This window comes from Morchella sextelata, assembly GCF_020137385.1.
Source record: "Morchella sextelata strain SCLS chromosome Unknown scls_9, whole genome shotgun sequence".
Lineage (NCBI taxonomy): Eukaryota > Fungi > Ascomycota > Pezizomycetes > Pezizales > Morchellaceae > Morchella > Morchella sextelata.
This window is the reverse complement of record NW_025408624.1, coordinates 1,730,350-1,754,615: the sequence shown is the minus strand read 5'-3', so window position 1 is coordinate 1,754,615 and position 24,266 is coordinate 1,730,350. Positions and strand designations below refer to the sequence as shown.

Sequence of the window (24,266 nt, the reverse complement as noted above, 5' to 3'; positions counted from 1 at the left end):
ATCCTCCTCAAGCGCCCCTGTATACACGTGTTTATGGATAAGAGATGTTTATTTGAATAATGTACACCGAAAAGCTGTGCTATCTATACTACAACGCCATGAATATAGCGAATAACGAACCCACGCCGATACTCCGAAATCTAATGCAAGTGATGCGTCTAGAATCTATTGATGTCCCGCCCCAGGATCCAGTTCGTGAACCTGTACAACGTTGTCAGCACGCGCAATGGTGTGTTAGGAGAGGAAGTCATTACCAATATACAGGTATGAGAATCTTGTTCCTCCAGCTAACACTCTTTGTGAAATATGCCGTTCTCCACATCAGCCATGCCAGGCGCCTACCCGTTGTTAGTCAGTCAATCTCTAGTTACACACAGGACCAGAGATAATATACCCTTTCACATCACCCTTGTCGGTCTGTGTAATTGCTTTCCAGCTCCCAAGATACGCCATCACGCCAAGACTCCTATACTTGAACTCCGGCTCGCCCACCACTCTGACCGGCGCCCCTAGCTCCTTCCTATTCTTCTTCGCCGCCTTGTTCAGCGTCCTCCCCAACCACACCGCCTGCTGGTTCGCAACCTGCGCCGTCGCAGGCAGATCCTTCCCCTCCAGCCACGCACAGTCTCCAATCGCAAACACGTCTTCCAGCGGCTTGACCTGCGCCGTCTCCTCGTGCTTGACCTTTACCCGCAGATAGCTATCGACGACCACTCTCCCCGCTTTCTCGTCTTTCTCGACACCCCATTCACCATCCTCTGCGGCCAGGCGGAATTTGCCCTTCAGCCCTTGCGCGATGAATGGGTTCGGTGCCAAGCCAGTATTCCAGACTACACCTCCGACGGGGATACGGCCTTCTTCCTTTGTGATTATGGCGCCGTCTTCGACGGCAAGGACGTGATGTGACGTTTTAATCTGGATTCCTTGACGGTGAAAGTGCCGTTCGGCGTAGTTGGTGAGGTTGCCGTCAAACATGGAGAGGATACGAGGGGCGACATCGTAGATTGTGATTTTTGGGTATGAAGCAAGGGAGGGATACAGGCGGGAGAGGTCGTCTGTGACCAGGTCGTGAAGCTCGGCCGAGAATTCAACGCCAGTTGCTACAAGTGGGGGGGGCGGGCTGATTGTGAGTAGAGGAGACCTTGGAAGCGGGAGAGGATTTACATACGACCGCCGCCGATTACTGCAAAGTTGAGGAGCTGTTTTTTCCGTTCTTCTGAGGCGGTTGGTAATGAGGCCTCCTCGAAACCTGGATATGCAATATATTAGCTCGATTTCCCTCACAGAATGGGTGGAGCTACAAACATTCCAAAACTCTCTTCCTAATTTTCCTCGCATCCGCAACATCTTTCAGGAAGAAGGCATGCTCCTTGACCCCCGGCACTCCAAATGTCTGGCTATAAGCTCCAACACCGATCACAACTTTATCAAACGGAACTTCGAACCTCGAATTCCCCCCGCCTCCTACCAAAGTACCCTCTTGACCCTCCCCGTCAGGAGAATTGTTTGAGCGGCGCTTCTCAAGCGCGCCCTCGACCGTAACCGCCTTTTTGGCAAAATCAATGCTCTCCGCCCACCCACGCACCACCTCCACGCCATCCCGAGAACGGGATGACTCCATCGCAGTACGGAACTCGAGGGTTCCGACGGCAGTTGAGGCCAGAAGTGGCGTAAATACAAAGTAGGTGCGCGGGGTGATTATGAGGGGTTGGTAGTCCTTTAGTGAGAGCTTATTGGCAAGGCCAAATCCGCCCCAGCCGGAGCCGAGGATTAGGACCCTTTCTCGGTCTGTGCAGATGTCAGCTAATTAGATCGGAGAAAATTCTTTGCACATGATATGTGCACACCTCCTTTTGTTGCATTGAGTGATTCAATGCTGAAACTCCTTTTCTGATGCCGGGGGCTCTGGATGCTAGGACTCCCATATAAACAGCGGCCGATATCAGGCAGATGAGACTTGACTACAGCCGGGCGTCGTACAATGGTAGACATCTTCAAACCGGCGATGTGTGTTGTTTTTTTTTTAATGGGCCTGGTGCACGGTGGTGGATAATTCAACAGAGGGCGTCCCTTCGTATCTAAGGCAGAACAGAGACACAGAAAGCAGGATTCATATGATGCAGAGGGAGCTGACGTTAGAAAATGGCATCCTTCGGACCGTATGTAATAACATTCCGAAGACCTACGGGTGAAATCGCGTTTCCCTCGAGGTTATTAATTATCGTGGGCCACTCGGATTGGAGAGCTAGAGATGGATTAGATATCGAAGCATGGACCGAGGCTTGCCAAGACATAGTGCGTCATTAGCTGTCACGTGAAGCCTAAACTGCACTCTTTACTCAGGGATGAATACGAGCTCCTGACGTTAAGAATACATGTACTTTACAATGGTGAGAAATGTATTTATCAGTTTGCTGACCCAGAATTATTTTTCGTGCAAAAAAGAAGTTCACGATCGTCAGAGCTATTAGTATCTAAGTCTCCAGCTGACTATATGTAGATCGATACATGTATGTGTCTCGTTTTATGAGCCGAGGGACAACTTTTATTTTTTGGGTGAGCACATTCGTTCCCATGAGTCAGTCAGCCATGTCTGACTTGGAGAGCCGCTCTTTCAGCGTTTTGGGCTTGTCCCCATGGCCAGGTCAAAGTGTTTACCTCCCTTTTCCACGGAGGTTATTCTGATTGAATTCTTTTGCCACTCATGATATTAAACATATTTATTCGGCGATTCTAAATACGGGTCGAAAGACAGCTAGCAGTAATAAGTTGCTGTTATTAGTCGTTCCAGGAGACCTGCATGTAAAAAAAGGTGTGAACCCGGTCCCAGTCAGTTTCTAGGGATGCACCACTAAAGCCTTGTCTAAGACCGCGAGAACCCACCATGATGTTTATAAGAATGACTGTCTTGTACCTCCATCAGTCATCGCATAGGATTGCTCCACTCGTAGTCGGAGATAGAAATATATTATCAAGTTCCATGCAGACCCTATATTGATTTTTTTTTGGCTGTGCCTGATAAGAAATTTTGAAATTTATGGAGACACTCCTCGGTAAGTACTTAACAGGGACAGTTCGAACCACCACCACCACCAGGATCGCTTCCTCAACTTTCTTTTTCGTCTTATAATTTACCAGAACGGCCCGTTCACAATGCAGGGGTACTATAATGTCAACCTAGAATATGTGCGTTGATGATTTCAGTATCGAGACCATTCGGTTTGTCTGATGCCTGGTGTAGTAGGCGTTGTGGTATCTCAACGCGGGATGTATTCAACTTGATTCGATGAATTTGCTGATTCTTCAAAAAGAGATGTTGCTGGGGGAGAGAGGTGAAATAGATACATGTCAGATGTGGCTTATGTCAAGTCCTCATGACCGCTCGTCAGTTACGTAGTTAAGCAAATTAGTTTCAATGTCTTGGTATATGGTATGTGGATGCATACAAGAGGTACATGTACTACATGTAACGAGATGCTAGTTTACGGTACAGCTCTAATTCCTCGCTTGTAAGGCTAAAAATGCCACGTGTTTGCTTTTAGGTTGAGCACGAGGAAAGAACTCGTACTCACCTTCACGAAAGATCACTCGCCTTTCACGTCTACGGTGAGAGACTTGGCAGACTAACTGACTGAATTAATTCATTTAGTAGAAGACTTGGCAAGGTGCATACAATGTATACATGTAGATACTTGAATTCGACCGTTGAAACTGTTCAAACAAATCAGCACCGCACTTATGGCCCATACACATCATATCATCTGATAGATTGAAGAGATGTAGAGAAGGAAGGGTGCCCTTTCTATAAATGTCGGTACATGTAAACACGTTTGTGTAGTAAGCAGATACGGCACTAGAGATCCGTGGCATGCCAAGATACAGGATAAAGTCAACACATCCCAGTAAAACTGCAAACGTTCACTACAAGTATTAAGAAAGCTGCCTGTTAACGAACAAGGGTTCGGATGAAGAAACAAAAAAAGAGGGGGAGAGAGGAAAACATACCAATGTTGATTTTAATTGGTCAGCAGCCGACTCCTTATCATATTCACATACGTGTAGACGTTTATAATCCCACTGGAAAGTATATGTAGGTACAGGTACGTACTTACATGTACTTATGCAGTATTAAAGCAGATATACTCTAGTAGAGCTACCTGCTAGCGCTATGTAGATTATATAGATAAGCTACACGGGTATGTACTATAGGTACTATAGTATCCATTATTCAGTCATTACACGCGCATACAAGCCTCAAGTCTAGGCCTTCAAGACCCCGACTCACCATATACATCTCTATGTGTCTGAAGTATTCTACCGAGCGCATAGAGTGGATTTGGAGTATTGTACCTCAAAACCCGTGTATACAGTGGCGCTTGGCGCGGATCGAAGTCCAATACTCTATATTATCCCGGGGACCGAACCGCCGTGAGGTTGATACCCAGAGAGAGCGCGGGCCGGGCATTATCGACTTCTAATAGTCTCGTTTCAGTTAACATTTTAAGATCGGTGATCACAGCTGTCATAAATTGCTTGTCCCTGCATACGCAGCAGATCAGTGGCACAGGTGAGCCCCTTAGTAGGACACAGGCGCTCAAAGTAGGCATATTGCAAATCAAATCGCGAGTTTGTGACGGAAAGGCCGAACGATCTTCTTGAAACACCGGATACATATTTCTCTATGATCTGGTACAAATTTGTAGTCTGGTCCGTCCACGATCAGCGGAAGATGATCCAGAAAGATAAGAAGCCGGCGGCCGCGGACTTCTTTTGTGTAAGAAGAATATTCTTATCATTGATCTACTAATATGGAATGAGAGAAAGTGTTTACGATATATATAGTCATCTACTAGTAAGCCTAGTTATATTGGCTCAGGTAGTGATGTGATATTATTTAGAGATCGCCTGTATCATGTTATGACAGCTATAGCTAGCGCCAGCTTGTTGAGCACCCTAAAAGAAAGTGATTTATATACATATATACATGTAGTCATTTGTACTCGTAATCAGATGGCCTGAGATTGATTAGATGATCTGTTAAGAGAAACGCCCAATGCGATTAAGTTTGGAATAAAAAATGCAAACTATATTAGACCCGGCCGGAGATATTTTCGGTACCATACTTTGTTTCCCGGCATTCGATTCGTTAATGTGGGGGATTCAACTCGCTAGTACTGATCGAATGCTCCAGCTCCATCGAATCAAGTCAACCTGGAACCCAAATGCATGCGTGGGCCGGGACAACCATCCTATCCTCATACAAGGCCTTTTCTCCAATCATGCACAATTAACGTACCGAAAAGTGGGATTTTGTTTCACCCAATTGAGAGATCGATCCCAAGGATCAATAACGAAGCTGCACAAAGCCATGGCGTAAACTAAGGGGTATCGTCTATCATCACGCCACTTTATCACTACATTTGTACCATCTCCATTATGGATTAGCTGCAGCAATATGGTGAGCAATCGGTAGATCTACAGTACAGCTGCAGTACATATGTACTCCAAAGTGCAGGCATCTGTTTCATCAGGCACAGTACTTCTGCATATTGCATTGGCTCTACTATCAATTCTAAAGCTAATCAAGGCCCAGTAGGTATGAGTATGCGGGCCCGTTTTTGTTCGGAAATGTCAAATATTAAATGGAATCCAGACCCGGTTTAAATCAATTAAACGGTTTGTATAGCGGGATGTATATGCACGAGCAAGCTAACGCATCGTACTAGCATGCAGCCCGGAAGCATTGGTATATTTATGGTGAGGTTGCTAGCCCCCACAATAAGGTTGGCCATGGAGATTACCCGTTGCGCTGGTGGTTGGCTCTTTGGGGGATTGAGTTTGTCATCTGTACATGCACGAAAGAAATTTAAAACGTTATGTAGTATTTAGTATAGGAAGTGCAATATCCAATCAGATACTAATATGCAAAGTAAGTATGTACATACTTATATACAAATATAACGCTATATGAATTCTAAAATTTGGCTGGCGAAAAGAGAAAGCGATATGTAAGTACTGCAATTAACATAATCTTCGAGTTCTCCAATGTGGTTTATACTCACAGGTAGCACAGGCTAGATTATATGCCTAAACCGGAGGTGTTTCTCTATACTTCTAGATCTGAAGTTAGATCATTGGTAGCTACATGTATATGTCGACGTACAAGGGATCCGGGCCGACGTACTACAGAAATACGTTTTTCCAACTACCACAACCTATTTTCGAACACGCAACATGCACGTATATACTTTTGAGTGTGAAGATTGTTTCTTGAATACGTCAAACCAATGATATATGCATGTATGCCTACCTGAAATTCCAGATATCCGAAAGCAGCTGGTGGCTGTCGTCTAAAATATGAAGCAGTTAGATATACATATCTATACATGTAGCTATAGCTAGCAAAGCTTATATAAGCTTAAGCTATGAGATTTGATATCTATAGTCCACCCCTGATGTAATAAATAAAATATCGATCGTCTCTTATGTAAATTCCTAGAGTGATAGTACTAGTAGCACCTCAATTAGGCCAACCGGTCTTACAGAGAACCGTTGGAAATTCTTTCTAGAATGCAATACATCATGAGTAGTGGCGATCACTAGGTACTTCGGCGCGTATATAAAGCCTTGTGTTCTTCGTTCTAGGGTTCGACGGCGACGGTACCGGCCGTGATGAGTGTTCCTTCAGTAAACCATGCATGTAGTAACCATCCCAAAGTGCGAGTATAGGAAAAACAATTAAATTCTATAATGACGAATCAAGGAAGCCGCCAGATGAATTAAAAGCGGTGGTGAGTCCGTAATTGCGATATTGAGAAACTCTAAGGCTTGAACGTTCAATTATTAGTGCATGGGGGCGACTCGGCTGCAGCATATATGTATGTAGGTACTCTACGGCACCAATATTATGATTACTTTCAACGGAACTGGGGGCGTTGGTACCGCGCTGATGGGTTTTGAACTTGTTTACCGGGAATTGTTCTGGTTTAGATATTGGAGCAGTATTGTAATACTTGATACTGATCACAAAAACGTTTCATGAGCGCTGTTTGATCGCCTTAAACATGATGTAGCCCTCAATATAAACTCGGATGGAACTGTCTCGTATTGTCAAAATACATATATAATGACATCCAAGCATTTGTTAGCCGAGAAACAATTACTGAATGCATTCTGTACGGTCCAATTTAAAACCGGCCCTTGCATGCATGCTAACAGATCGTGTTACAGGTTGAGTCAGTACCATACCACTTGGACCGTGCTCCAGATTCGGACAAGCTTTTGAAAAAAAAAAAAAGAGTGTCAACGGGGTAACTTCCGGAACTCTTTTATGAATGAGTTAAATGCCAATGTTCTGCCGTCAAGTCCGTGAATGAGTTCTGAGATTCTAGATTCTTCACTGGAAATTGTGGTAGGCGGGTTGGCCTGGGCACATGTCATCCTTCTCCTCGTCCGGGGTGGGATGTGATGTCTATCAGGAGGTTAGAAAAAAGAAAAAAAAGGTTGTCCATTGATGATTACGAATGGGGAAGGTACGGATAGCCCCGTATCAGATTTCTGTCTGCAAAGAAGCGCTCTAGAGTGTTCTCTGCTTGACAAGGGTGAAAAAATAAAGTACAGTGGCTTATCTTACAAGTACGTACCTACATGAAGTACACAGGATATTGAAATGTGGCAAGATCGTACTAGGGCATGAGCGAAAAAGAACCAGGAGTACCTGAGAATTCTGTTAATTATTCATATATTAACTCCCACCTACCAGTATCTGGCTTTATGACATTGAGATCTGGGATCAGGTCGGACATTGGATAAGAGGAGGAAAGGTTCCTTCTTGGGATCCCTTCCTTCTTATTTTCGAATTCCCCTAGGCTAAATGAGTTGGACGACAAATGAGAAAGAAAGTACGTACATGTGTGAACATACGTGTAATGTACCTATATCTTATCAGGGTCTCTGTCACGACACGTAATGGGGCTCATGTTCTTCTTCTATTGATTTGATTTAGTTTGTAGCTGGCGATCTGGTCTACATACATGAGGTAGATGTAATTTACCTACATGTATCTATGATCTAGAGTTGACTATGAGTTCCCCATCGATCGCATAGTATTCCGGGAATTTAAAATTCTGGATGACGCGTATATCAATACTCGCTTGGCATAGGGAAGGAGCCGAGACGCAGTTTCAAAACCGGGGTTCGCGGTGTCTTGGCGTCGTATGCAGCTTATCGAGTGATTTGCAGAGCATGAAAGGGGAGAATTCTGCTGATAACGTCCATGCATAGCTCGAGATACATACATGTAGGTGCTTCCTAATGCTAGAGTATAAACTCTGTTCAATGTATCACAGAAGGTGTACCTACATGTACGTACATGTTGAATGTTACAGGACAGGACTCAGAAATTTGGATAGCGCAAAAGTATATTCAGAGCTAAGCTAGCTCGCATCATGCGGATGATGGAATACCACTTCTGCTGTTCTCCTCTAGGAAACATCATCAAAATCCAGTGCTAATCCTCACATTTTTGGATTTTGAATCGTGATGAAGCACTTCAGTTGTTTATCTGTATTGCCAGATCAAAGGAGAAGGGTTCACTGCAAATATTCTAGCCTCTACGCCCGACCTTCGTTTCTCCAGCTGTCCTTTAAAGACTACAAAAATCACATTCCGGCCTCATCCGTTGCTGTCAACTCTCGACAGTATTATGAGGATGATTCCTACCTCAACTGGCTAGATCGGCATTCATTGAAGTAGGAAACATAATGGAATATTCCAAAAGCTTTCAATTAAGCAATAGATACGCAAGAAAGGAGCTTCACCGGAAAATCGTTCGTGACTGCCCGGTTCACGAACGTGTACCTACAGTTGAGAGGCCGATTTAAGTGATTCTGTGACACCGCTCCCCCCTTGGCCGACAAAACGGGAATGGCGGAACATTCCGCCGATAACTCGCTCAAAGAAAGGTTAGAGCTTTTCTTGAATAGTCATCCTTTTGTTTGATATTGATTGCGGGTAACGTCGAAACAGATATAGATCACATTCTAGAGACCGACCTCGAATTTAACTACACTCGATTGAGGTCAAGGTAGAATGGTCAGCCGGGCAGGCAAATGCGAATCCAGTACCGCATGTGTTCTCTCTTTTCTCTCCTCTACACAGATTACTTGATATTTTCAATAAAAAAAAATACACCAACTACATGTTGTTATTCCAGGATATCTTGCTATCACAAGGGTGGTTGATAAATTCGCTCACATATACCCACGAAGGTCCATGGCGAATGTCAAAAGAGCATCTATCCGGTTGGCAATTTAGTCGGATTAATCAAAGCCCGGCTGCTACCGACTCCATCTCCGTATGTCAGCGGCGACTCGGCGCACATGGGGAATCGTGGAAGTATGAAGTTTTTTTTTTGAATGAGCAAGGATCAATACTGCAGACTGGTCAGTTTCGGATGCAGTTGACCTATCAAGTTGATTATGAAAGTAGGGAATCTTTAACGAGATTTGGGACCAGATAACATGTGTTCTGTATTGTCTTCTTACAAGCAATAACCCTTCTCTCGACGGGAGCACAAAAGACTAAGCCTGCAGCCCGCCTATGACATTCTTTTTTTTCCGGCCCGGCCAGCATTGATGCTTCCGATCTTTCTTATACCCGAACGATGCAGGGCTGAAGAAAAATCTAGGTATGTATGTATTCCCCGCTCATGCGCGCGCGTTTCATGAGGCCCAACTAGGGTTGACTCGACTGCCACCGGGATATCCATTCATCCAGAAATACGAAAAGAACATCCTCCCCCGTTCCCGGGTCGTTGGAGAGACATCAAAAGCCTGAAATTGGACCATCTCATGACAGTGGCGTGAACAGATTCCCATCTCTCGGTTCCTGTAACCTGGCGCGGGGAGGTAGGTCAAAGTGGTATAGTCGGACACGCGTGGCTAACACGCATTCCGACGATCAGCCGTTGCGAATGACTGAAGGTGAGTGCATGGCGTCTTTTGAACAGGCGTGTAACTTGAGGCTCCGGACACAATTTCAGGGCAATATAGGAAATGTCTCGGGGATAAAGGAGGTGAATTGTGTCAATCCACATAGGTACATACGTCTCCTGTCTCTTTCCGGGGAAAACCGATCACTCAACAAACACAATCATCGTCAAACAGTCATGGAATAAGTGGAACGAATATCTGAATGCGTATATTCTACGGCAGATGGGCCGCGGGGAGTGAGATAGGGAATAGTAACAGCTTCCTTCCCATGTATACGTAGAGTATTTGGTAAGAAACAAATTTCGGGGACCCAGGAACATACTGGAAATATGTAGAGTAAGTAGGTGTATTCTCTAATCTTATCAATCCAGCCAGGGCAAGGGGGCACTCTAGTTCAATCGAAGCCGAGTTTGCGGTCTGACGGACAGATTGACGTGACAACTTACTTAGGCACGGGAGGATTATACATACATAGGATGGAAGGAAGGAACTTGTATGGAATTCAATCACGGGAGGTCGGCTATACTCTCTAGAGGTGCAGGTACTCTAGGTAAGGTAGAGTACCATGTATGTACGTAACATTAGTAGGTACTTACTTTGGCAACTGCAGGTACAAGAACGGGTACAGATGAGGTGTTTTAGCTCGCTCGCTAATAAGGTTTTTAGGTCGGGCAACATCCATCCATGGCCCGGTTTAGACGTTGAGATCCGTTTACGAAAGGATTGCGAGACCTGGGTGACACAGATAAAAACAACCACAACAATGGACAACAAAAGGATAGGGATTGCCATTAAAGATTTTTCTTACAGATCTGCGTATAATTATTAGAGAACACAATAAATGAGGCTCGGTACAGAGAGAGGTGTTTGTAGGTGAAAGATCATTCAACAACCTAACACTCATATAATCATAATACCATTTACATACCACTGCAATCGCCAGGGGGGTGGGGGTATGGAGACGAGGACGAGGATGAGAGGCTAAAGGTCTTCCTACTCTAGCTTACGCTGCCACTGCCGACCTATCGGTTCTTGCCGCGGATGTTGTTGTGTGGGGATACATAGATATGATGCATCGTGAATGAAAGTCATATTTTCCTTTTTTCCTTTTTTCCCTCCCTTTTTTTTTTCTTATTCAAACCACCCCCTTTCGTATGTTTGTGACCTAACGTCTATCAACTCTGCGCAGCAGCCTAGGGCGCAAGCACGGACATCCACCTAGGGTGGGGGGGATGGGAAACGTTAGAGTAAACGGCGGGTGAAGGGAGACAGGGGAAAGACGTTATTGCTCATGAGATATGAACGGTGACTACTACGGCACCACAAAGGTTAAAATTGATGATTATTTTATTCATGATAAGCACAGTGGTACTACATGCCTACCCGTAGGATTATTAAGACAAGAGAGACATTTCCGAGGTACGTACATAGTAAGTAATTATCTATACTATATTTTTCAAATTTGTTGGCTACGATTGTGGTGAGACCTGCGCCGTTGTGTCCGTATCTTCAAACAGCTGTTTGACAAAATTCCCCAGCTCAGCTCCCGCGTTTCTAAGCAACCATGAGCAACTAACTGCATGATGGTGTGCAACCTTATGAGCATAAATACTAGATACCTACATATGTAAGTGGTTAGGTAGCGAGAAACAAAAAGAAACGGTGTCTGCCATGCCTAGCTAGAGATTTGGTTTTTTCCGCCACGATAATACATTGGCTAATGTACTAATCTAGTCTAGAGTTTTGTTTTGCCGAGCTTCCCCCATTCCATTTCAAGAGGGCCTTGTTGTTTCTGCGAAGAGCTTATGCAGGGCCAGTCCGCAAGGAATGCGGATCGATGCAAACGCGACCTCATCTGAAATTATTTTGGACATTAGTGCTCTCATGCATTGATCCGCATTACCTGTAATGGAATCTAACTAACCATCTCATCCGCCACAACTTTGGAAATACGGGAAGAAAGAAGAGGGAAAAAAATGTGGCTTTTTTGGTTTTTATTTTTTTCTTTCTGTTTGGGACTTTTATGCTTAATTGTTTTTGGCATGCTGTGGGGCTTTTATTTCCTTTTTGTTCCTGTTGTTTCTAATATTCAGCTAGGATGGAGGTGTATATTCTCCCTATCTTGCTTGCTTATTGTCTTGTTTTATTTTGTTGCGATACATTATCTATTGAGATCACCAATCTATGAGAGACCTGCTTGCTTGAAAGGGGATATCCAGAGTAGGGATGGGATCCTCGGTATGTCAGTCACTCCCTCACTGCAAGGCACCGCTTTTGTGAACAAGACTGATCCTGATACGTACCGACGTCAAATGTTGGGATCACTAGTCAAGAGTAGCAGCCGTCATGGCATTCCCGAATCCCGGACAAGAAAAAAAAAAAAAAAAAAAGAGTTAATGCTACTCTAGAAAAAAAATAGTTTAAGGATATGCGCTCTATGAGGAGAATAGAAGGGTTCTGGAATGAACGGGCTTGCAACGATATTGCGTGCATGCAATGCAAGCTACCCTTCGATGTGACATGCACCGCGGAATGAAACATTAGCAGGGGGAAGGGCGAGAACCGAATTTCCACGGCTTGCGCTAACAACAATGAAGGGTCCTTGAAGTCCTCTCCCATCTCCAAATATATATTACAGGTACAAAATTCAAGCCTTAGGTCGAAACCCCTATTATTCATTGGAGGGGGGGTGGGAGGATTGAGGGCAATAGAAATACCGTACGGGAACCCATCCGTCTGAATTTGAAAGTAACAAGTATCGATCGCGACTGTTCCAACTAAACGGCAGGTTTTCGTTCCTCTACATATCGAATCGATACCTAATTGCTACTCCTACACCGTTCCACCGACGTTTACTTGATCTTACTCTCGTACTCATCCGTGAACGAATCACTCTCACTTAACAGGTACGTACCATGACATTGCATTAGTACAGTGGAGGATCATCTATTACTCGGTAGTTGTGGATCAAACAACTGTTTCCTGCCGGCAGCATCATCATCATTGGGTGGCGCTGTTGTTTCTACTTTTCACCCCCATGCCCTCAGGTCTTACCTAGACAGACAGGCCTAGCTAGCGCTATAGCTGCTTTCTTACAAACAGTTACTTGAGTGCTGATCCCTAACACACAGAACTTTTTTTTCTTTCGTTCTCTTCGCAGGGATAATACCGCCGTACCGTATACCTTATAAGATAGGGCTAGGTGGTAACTCTCATCTTCGTTTCTCAACACTGGATAGGTTGGAAGAGAAGACGTTTGTCGTTGCAGTTATTTTCACTCTACTTTCTGCTTGTGCTCAGTTGCAGCCAGCGCTCAAGCATCCGGGAAGAGAAAAAATCATCACTGGGTAACCCGGTCTACTACCATCCTATTCGGTTACAAAGCGGCATTTGAATGTTTCAGCGACAGCTCTTTGGTTAATCCTATCCGGCCGGAGAGTACTCCAATAACTCCTGAGCACCCCCACTATTCGCGCTCGACCTATCGCCGCTGCGTTGAAGGTTTTCATTCTCGTCGTTCCTTCATTTTATTTTTTGGAAATTTATTTTATTTATTTTTCTATTATATTTTCTTTATCACACTTTGCGACCAGAGCGGAGATTGAATTGAGAGATACAAGCAGAATATTAGGATTAATAAGGAGGAAAAAGCAAAGATATACATACGGCTGTCAGAGAGAGTCTCAGAGCAGAAAAAGCAAATATCAAATACCACAACCCCGAAACCCATAAAGTATGGCAACAATGGCCCCGCCGGCTCCACTCCGATATGCCAACGAAATACGTTCACCTGACCTGGACCCTGCATATACTTCCCCCGCAACACCGGCACGAAGAAGGCGACCAAGGGCCGCTGATCAAAAGCCGGCGGCCGGAGATGCGGTTGCGCAAGCACCACAGCAACCCGATATCGAGTGGATTCCGAGTTTTAAGTCCTATCGCGATAGAAATTTACGGCGATTGAGGAATGGTGGACTTAAGAAAACTCTTCCGGAAGGATTTCCAACCAAGTTGGAGTCCCCACTTGCGTGGGAAGGAGATGAATTGAGGGAGGAAGAGTACATTGTGGAGCTTTCGGCGCTGGAGATAGAAGAGACCGAGGAGGCATTAAGAGCCTTTAAATGTAAGTTTTTCCTGACTGGTTATCATCCTCTCTAGGATTTCTACCCTGCAGTTTCATTCTTGAAACAACACTTTTTTGCCTTTTCCGGCGCTTTTCCACTCGCCTTTTCCATACATGTATCCTTTTAATTGCCCTTGCAGCGTACGAATGGAAGCTCACACATATCACAGCAAAAGGAATTTCGATCTCATGCATAAATCGACAAAACTTTGTCCTGCCAACTCTTGGTCCTAGGCTTATTGCTCTGGGAGCCTCGCTGTACTACGGGAGAGGGTTCTTTGTCTTGCGGGGCCTCGAACCACAAAAGTACTCCAGCGAGGACAATGTTCTTATTTATGTGGGGCTCTCAAGCTATGTGGCCGAGAAGCGTGGAAGACAGGATGAACACAACAACATGCTCCGTTAGTTACCCTTTCCCCAGTAGTAATCCTCTATCTGATTCATCTACACGTCAATTGCATCAAACTGACAACGAACGATTTCCTTAGTTCACTTAATTGATCTTACTTCGGAAGTTGCGCCGGATAACCTCCGCCAAGCACCATACTCGAACGTCCAACAGGTAGATAACTGTGCCTTTTGATTTTATCGGCTCGGAGAGGCCAGTAATGGAAGGGCATATGCTGATTATTATTGTTGTTTCAGCCTTACCATACAGATATCGGGGATATCCTGGCGCTTTATACCCTCAGCCAGGCCAAAAAGGGCGGAAAGAGCAAAATCACATCTTCATGGACTATCTATAATGACCTGGCTGAATCCAGGCCAGATCATATTGATACTCTCCAGTCTCCTGATTGGATCTTTGATACGTAAGTTTTCCCTCTCTCCTCTGTTCTAAGTACGTGGCGTCAGTGTGGGGAGACATAGCGGCAAGAGGACTCACAAGGTTTCATATTTTTTTTTAGATTTGGACGGCCCGGAGAACCGTACTACCAACGCCCACTACTATTCAACCAAGCAGGGAAGATAATATTCGCGTTCTCACGGCGTATCTTAACAGGCTCGAAGGTGTCACCACGCTCAAAAACCATCCCGCCGATGACAGACGCCCAAGCCGATGCGCTTGATGCGCTCCACTTCACGGCAGAAAAACACTCGCTAACACTGGATAATAAACGTGGGGATATCCTGTTCTGGAACAACATGAGCATCCTGCACGCCCGGGAAGGGTTCACGGACGGCACTTCGAGGGACCAGAAGAGGCATCTGTTGAGATTATGGTTGAGGAGCGAAGAGCATGCGTGGGAAACTCCAGACTGTTTGAAATCTGCCTGGAATGTTGCGTATGGGGACAACGATATCTCGACCGAGCTCTGGCCGATAGAGCCGATAACAGATCGGGATCATGTGACCACTCAACGTCGCTCATCGGGCCATGGTTAAGCGTCTGAGTCCTACATTGAAGTATACACGGGTGGTTGCGTGATGTTTGACGTTTTTTATGTTTAATGTTTATTCTTTATTACTACTTCTTGATACCCTTTTACTCCTTTTTCGGTTATACTCTTTAATTTCTTACTCTCTCTATATCCCTATTTGTTGTATTACCGTATTGACTACTTACCTAACCTTCCAGCACTTTTTTTTATAGAGGTTTCCTAAAATTGGGGTTTATTTTTCTTCTTTTCTGTTTACAAAAGTTTGATGGCGAATACCGGGTTTATTTATTTATTTATTTCAAGGTAATGTTTTGTACGTCTAGTTTATTTATCATTGGCGGCTAGCAAGCTAGCCAAAAGGGAAAAGCTGAGATACATGTAACTGCAGGATTATCAGTAGTCTCTTTTTTATCCAAAAAAAGTTATTGTATTGTGTATTGTTTATTATATGTCTGATTTCTTTTGGTACTTTTGTATTTTTATTATGGTTTTCTTTTTTGTTACATTAGCTAAATGTATTTTAGAGCAGCAGTCCTGGTTACTGCATAATTTCAAACATACGGAGTTTTAAGTTATCAGAAGCATCTTCAGGTACTTATAGTAGCTATGGAAACAACATAGAGCCCTGGACCCTGACTTTTGACCTCATCATAACTACGCACGCTGGAGGATTTTAGGGGTTACTGTGGTATGAAGCGCTTTCCGCGATTGCCGCTAGCTCTGACGTCGTAAATAAACGCCCCATTGTCGTTTATGACCCCGTAATCCTCCCTTTCGATGACTCAATCTATCAACGTGATCCACTCATCGAATCCATCAAGATCCATAAAATAAAACCCCGCAATAAATTGAAACACAACTGCGCAAACAAGAGACGAGTGCCATCAACGATCGATGAACATTCGCCTGGATTGCTGGGGCCTTATGTACTCGAGGGTGTGCTAGTTTAGAGTGGTTCGACCGGATGATCACAAGAACCGTTACAGGACGCGATGCAAGAGCAAGAACGTGCGTGCGTGTAGCCCCGCATGTGGCTCCCCCAAGAGGTATGATGTATTCAGCAGGCGTGGGCAATGAAGGGGCACTCCTGTAGAATTAGGTCGTCTATGTACTCTTTATCTCTTCTGTGCAAGTACGAATTCGAATGTCTGGGGAAACTTCGCTGTCTTGGGGCCAATGCCCGTTGTAACGTTGTAACGAGGGGGAGGTGTGCTTAAGTGTTGATGTGCTGACTTTTGTGTTGGCCAGGCTCCCAGGGTGGTCGTAAACGTGGGCTGAAAAGAAATCCAGAAGTGGTGAAGCGTGAGGCGTTTGGTGCTACATACGCGCAACTCGACTCGCATCTCGCATCCATCCATCAGGGTGGTGGTCGGGTCAACACAAGAATTCTGTCGATTCCTCTCGCCAACCCAAACGCCTCAAATCCGTAGATAGCTGCTCTCCCACCCATGGCCCACCTTCTTCATGTAGTGTATTAGCTGCACATGTGCATGATGATGATGACACAATATGTAGAAAACGAGTAATTTTGGCATGCAAGCTGGCCCGATCCAGCGCGAAGATTATTACGGTTCTTTCGCCGGTGGATAGTGGATGGTATTAGCTCTCTCTGGCTCCCAAGTTCCGGATCTTCTGTCAATCGTCGATCATAGTTAGTTGGCGTCCGTGACATTGTTCCTGTCTGGGGTTGGGGGAGCGCGATGGTGGAGGCGGAGGGAAGTGGAGGTGGGAGTGGAGGTGGAGGTGGCATGGTACGGTTCAGTAAAGTACTCCATTCAGAGTAAGTGTGTAGTGGATAGTGGTACACGGTACACCTATTTGTTGCTGCGAACTCTACTGTACCTAACCACAAAGTTACTTCCTACATGTAATTCTGCTGCTCTCGCTGGATCGTCACCACTACCTGAGTACTATTGTATTTCCCTTTCCTCCTGGGTACATACACTGCTCCAAATCGTTCTACACCATTCTCCTACTATCGTTGTGTATGTGCAGTAGACATAGGCGTATATGTAGGCATTGGTACATACCGACATACATCGTCTACCACGACCAACCCTCAGAAACACTCAGTCCTTGTTCCTTTTCTCTGATAGGCCCACTCCCCCCACCCACCCCCGTCCCGTCACGGAGAACCTAGTCAGACCTCACCATCTCTCAATTCTTTTAATTCTCTCGGGTCCCCACTTCCTCCTACTCACCGTTGCTGAGTCTGTTGCGTCTTGTTGCCCTGCAGCCTCCTTCCCTTCCAACCCCGTCCCCCCCCGTTCCCCCCCGTTCTCCCCCGCACTTCCTCCTCCTGACTTTCGATATTCTCCCCAGTTAATCGAAGTTAATCATGCTGAACTCACCGAAATCATGTTCTGAGATTCCATTCTCCTCGTGGGATTTCGACCCCCTCACTCCTCGCGACTACACTGGCGAAGAACACCTACACGCCTACTACAATGCATCAGTCCCCAACATTAAGTTGCCGCAGACTCCCACCCCACCATTTGCCGCTCAGAACATACCCGCTCCGGATGGATTCTTTGGCTGTCTAGACATCACTGCTGCTAATGACTGGTGGGCTCAAAACAACACTCACTTTGGTTTACACGAGTTCGACCCTTACGCGCCCGAGATGGCTGAGATGGACCCCAACCTCGACTTAGCCGTCTACCAAGATGCAGTAGCCATCGAACAAAACATTGATATCTATCAGGAGCTGCTTCGGCTCGACCCCTCTGTACAACTATTCGACCAGGGCCCGTGGGACGAGCCCGGCGCATGGCAACCCGCCTCAGACTGCTCTGGTTATAATTCGAGTTCGGGTAGTGGTGGACACACGGGCGTTGAGACGTCGGGTTCCTCGGTCGGCTTCAACACACCTGGCAGCAGTTCGGGTGACAGCGAGGCTCCTGAGCCACTTGTTATTAGCGCACCAGCGAGAAAATCTGTATTACTTCCATTCCATGTACTCTTCATCTTTTTTTACTCTCTCTTCATGATCATAAGAAACACTGTGATTAACAATCATGTTCGGTTCGGTATCTATAGAGCACCTCAGATAGTAGTGATGGCGAACCCGGCGAAACAGGCGAGCCAGCGCATAGCTCGAGTTCATCAAGCAGCAAGAAGAAAAGACAAAGGAAAAGATTTACACCTGAATTGAAGAAGGAAACCCATATGACAAGAATCACTGGTGCTTGTTTGCCATGCTGGAAAAACAAGAAAAGGGTACTTATCCCCCCTGTCTTCCACACGGCCCCTTACGACCACACACCCTAGCTTTCTCAAGTACCGGACTAACGTCATATAGTGCATCAGAGTGTCTGAGGCTTGCTGCAAGTACTGTGAATCGATCTTCTCCAAGATTCCGAACATACCATGTTTCCGAGCCCGTATGACAGAATCTGAGCTTTTCCGAAGAGGTATAAACCATCAAAACTGGGCCGCAAGGCTGGCCCTAGCCCTTATCTTGTTGATAACAAAGCCTTAAATGATCACCGATATGACGCTAACCTATAACTTCGATGTTAATAAGGTCCAACTGAAGAGTTCTTATGGACTCGTAGACGATGGCTTAAAGCCTCCCCGAACGATCGAAGTGTTTGGGCCTCGCCAGCCAAGGGTTTCACTATCACGCAAGGGATGGGGCTTACATTGAACCTAATGGCTAAGCAGTACAAGCCTCTGCCTGATGACAGAGACACATACACTTGGGTAGCTAACGGCGGAAACGTCGGAGCTTTATCTTGCCCCCCCTTTGCCATCTCTGATATCGATGATGCCCAACGAACTATCAACCGTTATGTTGAGGACAACACCATAAGATACATCCAAGAACACGTTAGCTCAAACTTGATCTTGTGGGAATCGTTTTCAATGGCACTACGCATGAGCAATTCCAAAGGGGTACGTGCCGTTTACTTTTGCTTTATTTTCTTACTGACCAAAAGCTTCATAGTCCTCGCTACTGCGGAACGCCTTGAAACTCTGGGTCGCCAGTCGGATCATCGAAACTCCATGGTCAATCGTCGGAACCGAAACGTTCGGTATGACACCTACCATGGATGAAGGTAGCCCGTATTACGGCAAAACACCGGTTACCCCAATCATGGATTTCCAGATCGATAATATTACAATCCACCAGCTTTTAATCCCACTACGAAAGAAACTTCTTCAAGAGTTGCAAAAGAAGGTTCTCAATAATAAGCCGGAAGACTTTTTGGAGATCTACCTGACCATTTTTATCTTGTTGCATAATATGGAACTCACGATTGCGCACGATCGCTGGTTTGCGATGCGTTATAGTTTACAGGTTGCTATTGGCCCCCTTATCGCCTCCTGTACACGTATCACAAGTACCAAATATTAACACTGCCTTGTTGCAGAATCGTTTCTCCAATTATCATCTTATCGATGCGGTCTTCCAGGGTGCTAACATCCTATTGGCCCACTTCCACCACGTCAGCAAGGGGTACGCTCCGTTCTCTGTGGACTGGGAGTCTGGTGACACTATTGTGTTGGCAAAGTCCAATGAGGATGAGATCAGATATATGAAAGATGTTATCCAAGCCACAAAGCAACAAGGTATTTATTTGCCAATTGGGTGGATCAATTATTTTAGCAAGAAATAACAGAAGCTAATCTTATATTGCAGAGAGCGGATTGAAGTTACTTAAAGAGAAGGAAATGTACGAAGACTCCATGTACTGGTGCTCCCAACTATTTTTCCCAGGATGGAAGCCGGTCTCATCACCCTCACCTTGAAACATTTTTTGTCTCTAGATACGAAGGTTTGTGGCAGGCCAATGGGAATATGGTAATACGGATAAAAAACCAAGAGAAAAAAGTAAAAAAAAAAAAAAAAAAAAAAAAAAAAAACAGTACAATGAATTAACGGCCTAACGGAGCAACAGAAGGGTTATTCGTTTACTGGAGTTATTCATTTGGAGAGGGACTACGGCGCGCACAGGAATATCGAGTTTGGGAAGGTTTGTCACGATTTTACTATTCATAACAATCGTTACAGTGGGTGGTTGGTTGGTTGGTTGGTTGGTTGGTAGAATAGGTAGATGGGAGTTCGTTTCTTTTTTTCATTTCATTTCTTATCTCTCATTTTCACGTTATAAGGTTTATTTACTTTCTAGGTGATCTTACTTTTATTTTTGGGGTTGCTGCGGCGGCAATATCTTGTTATTACGGTCTTTTGGTCTTAGTTTTCTACTTGAGCATACTTGAGCAGCCGAGGAGTCCTGGGAGGCGTTTGTTTTACTACTTGCTTTGCTTTGCTTCGGCGTGTCGAACTCTATTCATTGTTCAAATAAATAAGTGTGGTGCAGTTATATTTTCCCTTTATTGTACGTATTTTGATTCGACAATTGAATTTGGTTATCAGAGAGCTTAGTGCCATCCTTTATGTGGGGAAGAAAAAAAATCGATGGATTCATCCGACTAGCCAGCCCCCCCTTTCTCCATCAGTACCGCATTAGGATTAAATTAATATTCGAATCTGGGCGCATTGGACCCTTATCATCTCAACGCTCTTTTTCCTGGGCAACGCTTTCAACACCGCACCGAGTGACGATATGTGAACTGAGTAGTACTTTCTCAGTCGTTATCCCAACTGTCTATCCCATGATATAAGGGAAACAATTGAATACTGAGGAAACGACACATATTAAGATGCGTCATTTCCAAGGAAAGGGCATGTTCAGCCTACAGACGTCTGTATGTACGCCCGCAGTACGGCAAGTCTATTCTCGAGACCAACACGAGCGTGAGCCCGAGTGAGGCTAGCTTTACTCATTGCTTCTTTTCTGCACTCGTGATACTCAAGCCAGGCAGCCACCCAAGTCGATATTTCAGCCGTCTCAGCTAGTACAAGTAGACCAGCAGGCAGCCGTCAGTCCTCTTACAAGGGCCAAAGATGGAGGGCGATGACGATGAGTACTTAGTGTTCGGGTCAATTAGGGAAGGGTGCATTTTGATGTACAGAAGTCTGTCCCGTACAGCCTCTGGCACCAAGTACAAGTGATTAATCGATCAATATAAAGAATCTTGACATCCTAGGACACTGTGCTGTCCGTTTTATCGGAACCCCCCGGTGCTTTGTGCTTTGTGCGTTGTGTTTTTCCTTTTTTGTTTGATATATCCGTTGATATTTTCTATTTGAGGGAGGGAGTAATGAATTGTCAATTTGTCGAAATTGTCCCATGACCGAATTGAGTGGGCTGAAAGGTTCGCCCAAAGGCGTTATCAAGATCTGCAAGGCGCCCTCTGTAAGCTTTAGGGAAGAATCTTCAAAACTCAGGCATCGTGATATTATGTGGAGGATAGCTACCTAACTGTACCTACCTACAGCAATATATTCAGGCCCAACAGGTTCTAGACCTTTCCGGTGCAGCATTGAGTCCTTTAGGAACATGACGCGTTTCCCGGACTCTTCCTTTGGTGTCTATACTTCTTATTTTCGTCAGCTGTTCATCCTGTAGTTCATCCCACCTCATTCCCATGTCCCCGCGGATGTTTCTTTTCCCCCCCCTTTTTTTTTTTTTTTTTTTTTTTAGCAGGAGTGTAGAAATGTCAAAAAAACTATTCTGTAGAGCCACGTGCTCCTCGAGTTCCCGTTTGTTGACTCAGATTCGAATGATCGTGAGATCCAATGCAGATGTCGCGGGGTGTAAATCATCCGGAACTACCATTGTTGCTCGGGGCTGGCCGCCTCCACTCTACGTAACTGCACATGTTTCTTCACCTCAGAAAACAGGTTATGATGATGATGATGATGATGGAAACAAGGTTTGTCGTAGGGGAAGAAGGAACCGGAGGAGGGGGGAAGAGGAAAGGAAAAGGCAAGGCTCGACAGCGAGATCGGAGGGTGATATGTGGTAGTGGTAAGTACTTAGTGCTGACGCGAAACCGCCTATCTTTGTGCCTGTTGGGGAAGCGGGTTCTTTCTACCTGTAAGGTGACGTCGCTAGGTTTCCTGTAGGGACCATCCCCGAATGCCGACGATATAAAGGGTAGCTGAGTGCAAATAAAGTGTTTCTAGAAGCCGTAAGAGGATCAGAAGAGGTTGTTTGGCGAACGTTGCTCTCAACGCTTGTCTTATTCTGGAGACCGAAGATTTGTACCTATTGGTTACACGCTACGTATACATTATGTCCCTATATGATTTTGGCCGCGTGCCAGGACGGAGGTTGAAGGATGTTTCGACAGACAGGTACATACATGCTGGGACAGGTAATGATCTGGTTGAACTGGAGCCTGAAGTGGAGGTCTCTCGTGTATTTTCGTGGTGGAGGAGGCGGGGCGAGTGGGGTGGGGAGGTAGAGGAGGTAGAGGAGGGAGTGGGGGGTGGTGCTCTCTCTCTGTTTGAGTCTAAAACACGTCGCACGCGCAAAGGTATGTTCCAGTAAAATGCTACGGGCCGGTTACCGATGCTCAGGACTGTCGCGAGTAGTCGCGGCGGACCCTGTGTGTCTCTGCCCTGTCTACCGGTGTTTTGTTCCTGCATGATGTCGTCGTTAAGTTGGGAGTGGGGCATTGCTACCCTGAAACCACCACAACCACTACGCAATGACGTCTCCAGGATAACTAGATCTTTGATTCTTTGCAAGCACACTGGCCCGGCCGATTCTTAATTCTCAGCCGCATGCAACTCCAAAACAGTTCAAGACGACCCAGGAACTAAAGAAACGAAAACACAAGCACGAAAGAACTTCTTTTGGACATATCTTTGATTACTGCAGTCTAGGCGAAGCGAGCACAGCGTAATACGGCAGTGCTTCAACCGGCTTTCCAACGATGACCTCGAAGTGGTGCCATAATTTCTTGGTTTCCTTTGATAGTAGATCTCGGTACTATCAAGATTGGAATGGTAGTAGGAGGGCTGGGGTTGAAAAAAAGGAAAGGAAGTCACCAAATCTAAATGATGTGCGCAGAAATAAGCATTTCAATTCTGCATACGCATTGACAAGTAAGCCACTGGCTCTTGTACTGGTATCCTACGTGGTATCCGTTCTTCCATTTTTTTTTCAAAAGTCTGCCCTATTTACCTTGTGCATGGCGTCCCATGGCGCGCCGAGAAGAAAATACTGCCTGAGAACCATGTGTCCTACCTCCCCGAAGATCTTCACAGACATCTTCCCACCGTTTTCTTTCTTTCTTTTCATATCAGATGCCTATGTAAGGGCCTAGACCTCAGTGCGCCAATGGCTAAATCTCGAGGCAGATTGATGTTCCATACGTTGTTCTGTGGGAAAAGGAAATCTGCACTAAGGTAAACTATGTGTCGTACGATGGATGGACTGGAAGGACAGCATCCTATAACAATATCACCCGAGTTATTACCGTAGGCGGCGTCAGTCACGATGAATTGTTGGACGTGCATTCAAGGCATATCGCAGCTGAGAACTAGCTGGAGTATATATATTCTGGCATACAGCGCGGATGATTCAAAAAGACAACGAAAAAAAAAGAATACATCCCAATTAGAATATCAAAATACACCTCGGCATCCACTAATAGTACTCTTACATAAATTCCACGATTATCAGTACTATTACCACTATCGAGATTATCACTATCACCACCTCCGATATCACTACATATTCCAAACATCAATTATGACTGCCATAATTCAAGGCACTTCCGATAAAAGGTAATGGTAACTTCCTTTTTATTTTTACATATAGTCCCAATTTCTAAGACAAGCCCACAGAGTCGTCATATCTGGTATTGATCTCACCGAATACATTCGAACTAGTAAACAAACTAGCT

At 45.2% G+C, this 24,266-nt stretch overlaps 5 protein-coding genes across 5 annotated transcripts; 3 read left to right on the top strand and 2 right to left on the bottom strand.

Annotated features, from left to right (window-relative positions):
• Nucleotides 1-165: 165 nt before the first annotated feature.
• Nucleotides 166-1,992, bottom strand: H6S33_013140 (uncharacterized protein; the record flags this gene model as incomplete). The annotated part of the gene is made up of 6 exons (XM_044844517.1): nucleotides 166-201; nucleotides 263-338; nucleotides 395-1,100; nucleotides 1,169-1,249; nucleotides 1,306-1,788; nucleotides 1,848-1,992. The coding sequence occupies 6 exons, from the start codon at nucleotides 1,990-1,992 to the stop codon at nucleotides 166-168; spliced, it is 1,527 nt and encodes a 508-aa protein (XP_044694849.1).
• A 122-nt stretch (nucleotides 1,993-2,114) lies between these two features.
• H6S33_013139 (uncharacterized protein) lies at nucleotides 2,115-2,689 on the top strand (the record flags this gene model as incomplete). The annotated part of the gene is made up of 4 exons (XM_044844516.1): nucleotides 2,115-2,159; nucleotides 2,250-2,299; nucleotides 2,501-2,556; nucleotides 2,619-2,689. The coding sequence occupies 4 exons, from the start codon at nucleotides 2,115-2,117 to the stop codon at nucleotides 2,687-2,689; spliced, it is 222 nt and encodes a 73-aa protein (XP_044694848.1).
• Nucleotides 2,690-7,302: 4,613 nt separating this feature from the next.
• H6S33_013138 (uncharacterized protein) lies at nucleotides 7,303-7,921 on the bottom strand (the record flags this gene model as incomplete). Its single annotated transcript, XM_044844514.1, has 3 exons — nucleotides 7,303-7,471; nucleotides 7,644-7,717; nucleotides 7,910-7,921. The coding sequence occupies 3 exons, from the start codon at nucleotides 7,919-7,921 to the stop codon at nucleotides 7,303-7,305; spliced, it is 255 nt and encodes an 84-aa protein (XP_044694847.1).
• Nucleotides 7,922-13,727: 5,806 nt separating this feature from the next.
• H6S33_013137 (uncharacterized protein) lies at nucleotides 13,728-15,501 on the top strand (the record flags this gene model as incomplete). Its single annotated transcript, XM_044844513.1, has 5 exons — nucleotides 13,728-14,115; nucleotides 14,286-14,516; nucleotides 14,604-14,677; nucleotides 14,761-14,927; nucleotides 15,024-15,501. 5 exons carry the CDS (start codon nucleotides 13,728-13,730, stop codon nucleotides 15,499-15,501), a joined length of 1,338 nt encoding a protein of 445 aa, XP_044694846.1.
• A 2,334-nt stretch (nucleotides 15,502-17,835) lies between these two features.
• H6S33_013136 (uncharacterized protein) lies at nucleotides 17,836-20,252 on the top strand (the record flags this gene model as incomplete). Its single annotated transcript, XM_044844512.1, has 7 exons — nucleotides 17,836-18,435; nucleotides 18,537-18,716; nucleotides 18,799-18,910; nucleotides 19,024-19,394; nucleotides 19,447-19,800; nucleotides 19,874-20,072; nucleotides 20,143-20,252. 7 exons carry the CDS (start codon nucleotides 17,836-17,838, stop codon nucleotides 20,250-20,252), a joined length of 1,926 nt encoding a protein of 641 aa, XP_044694845.1.
• Between the last annotated feature and the right edge of the window lie 4,014 nt (nucleotides 20,253-24,266).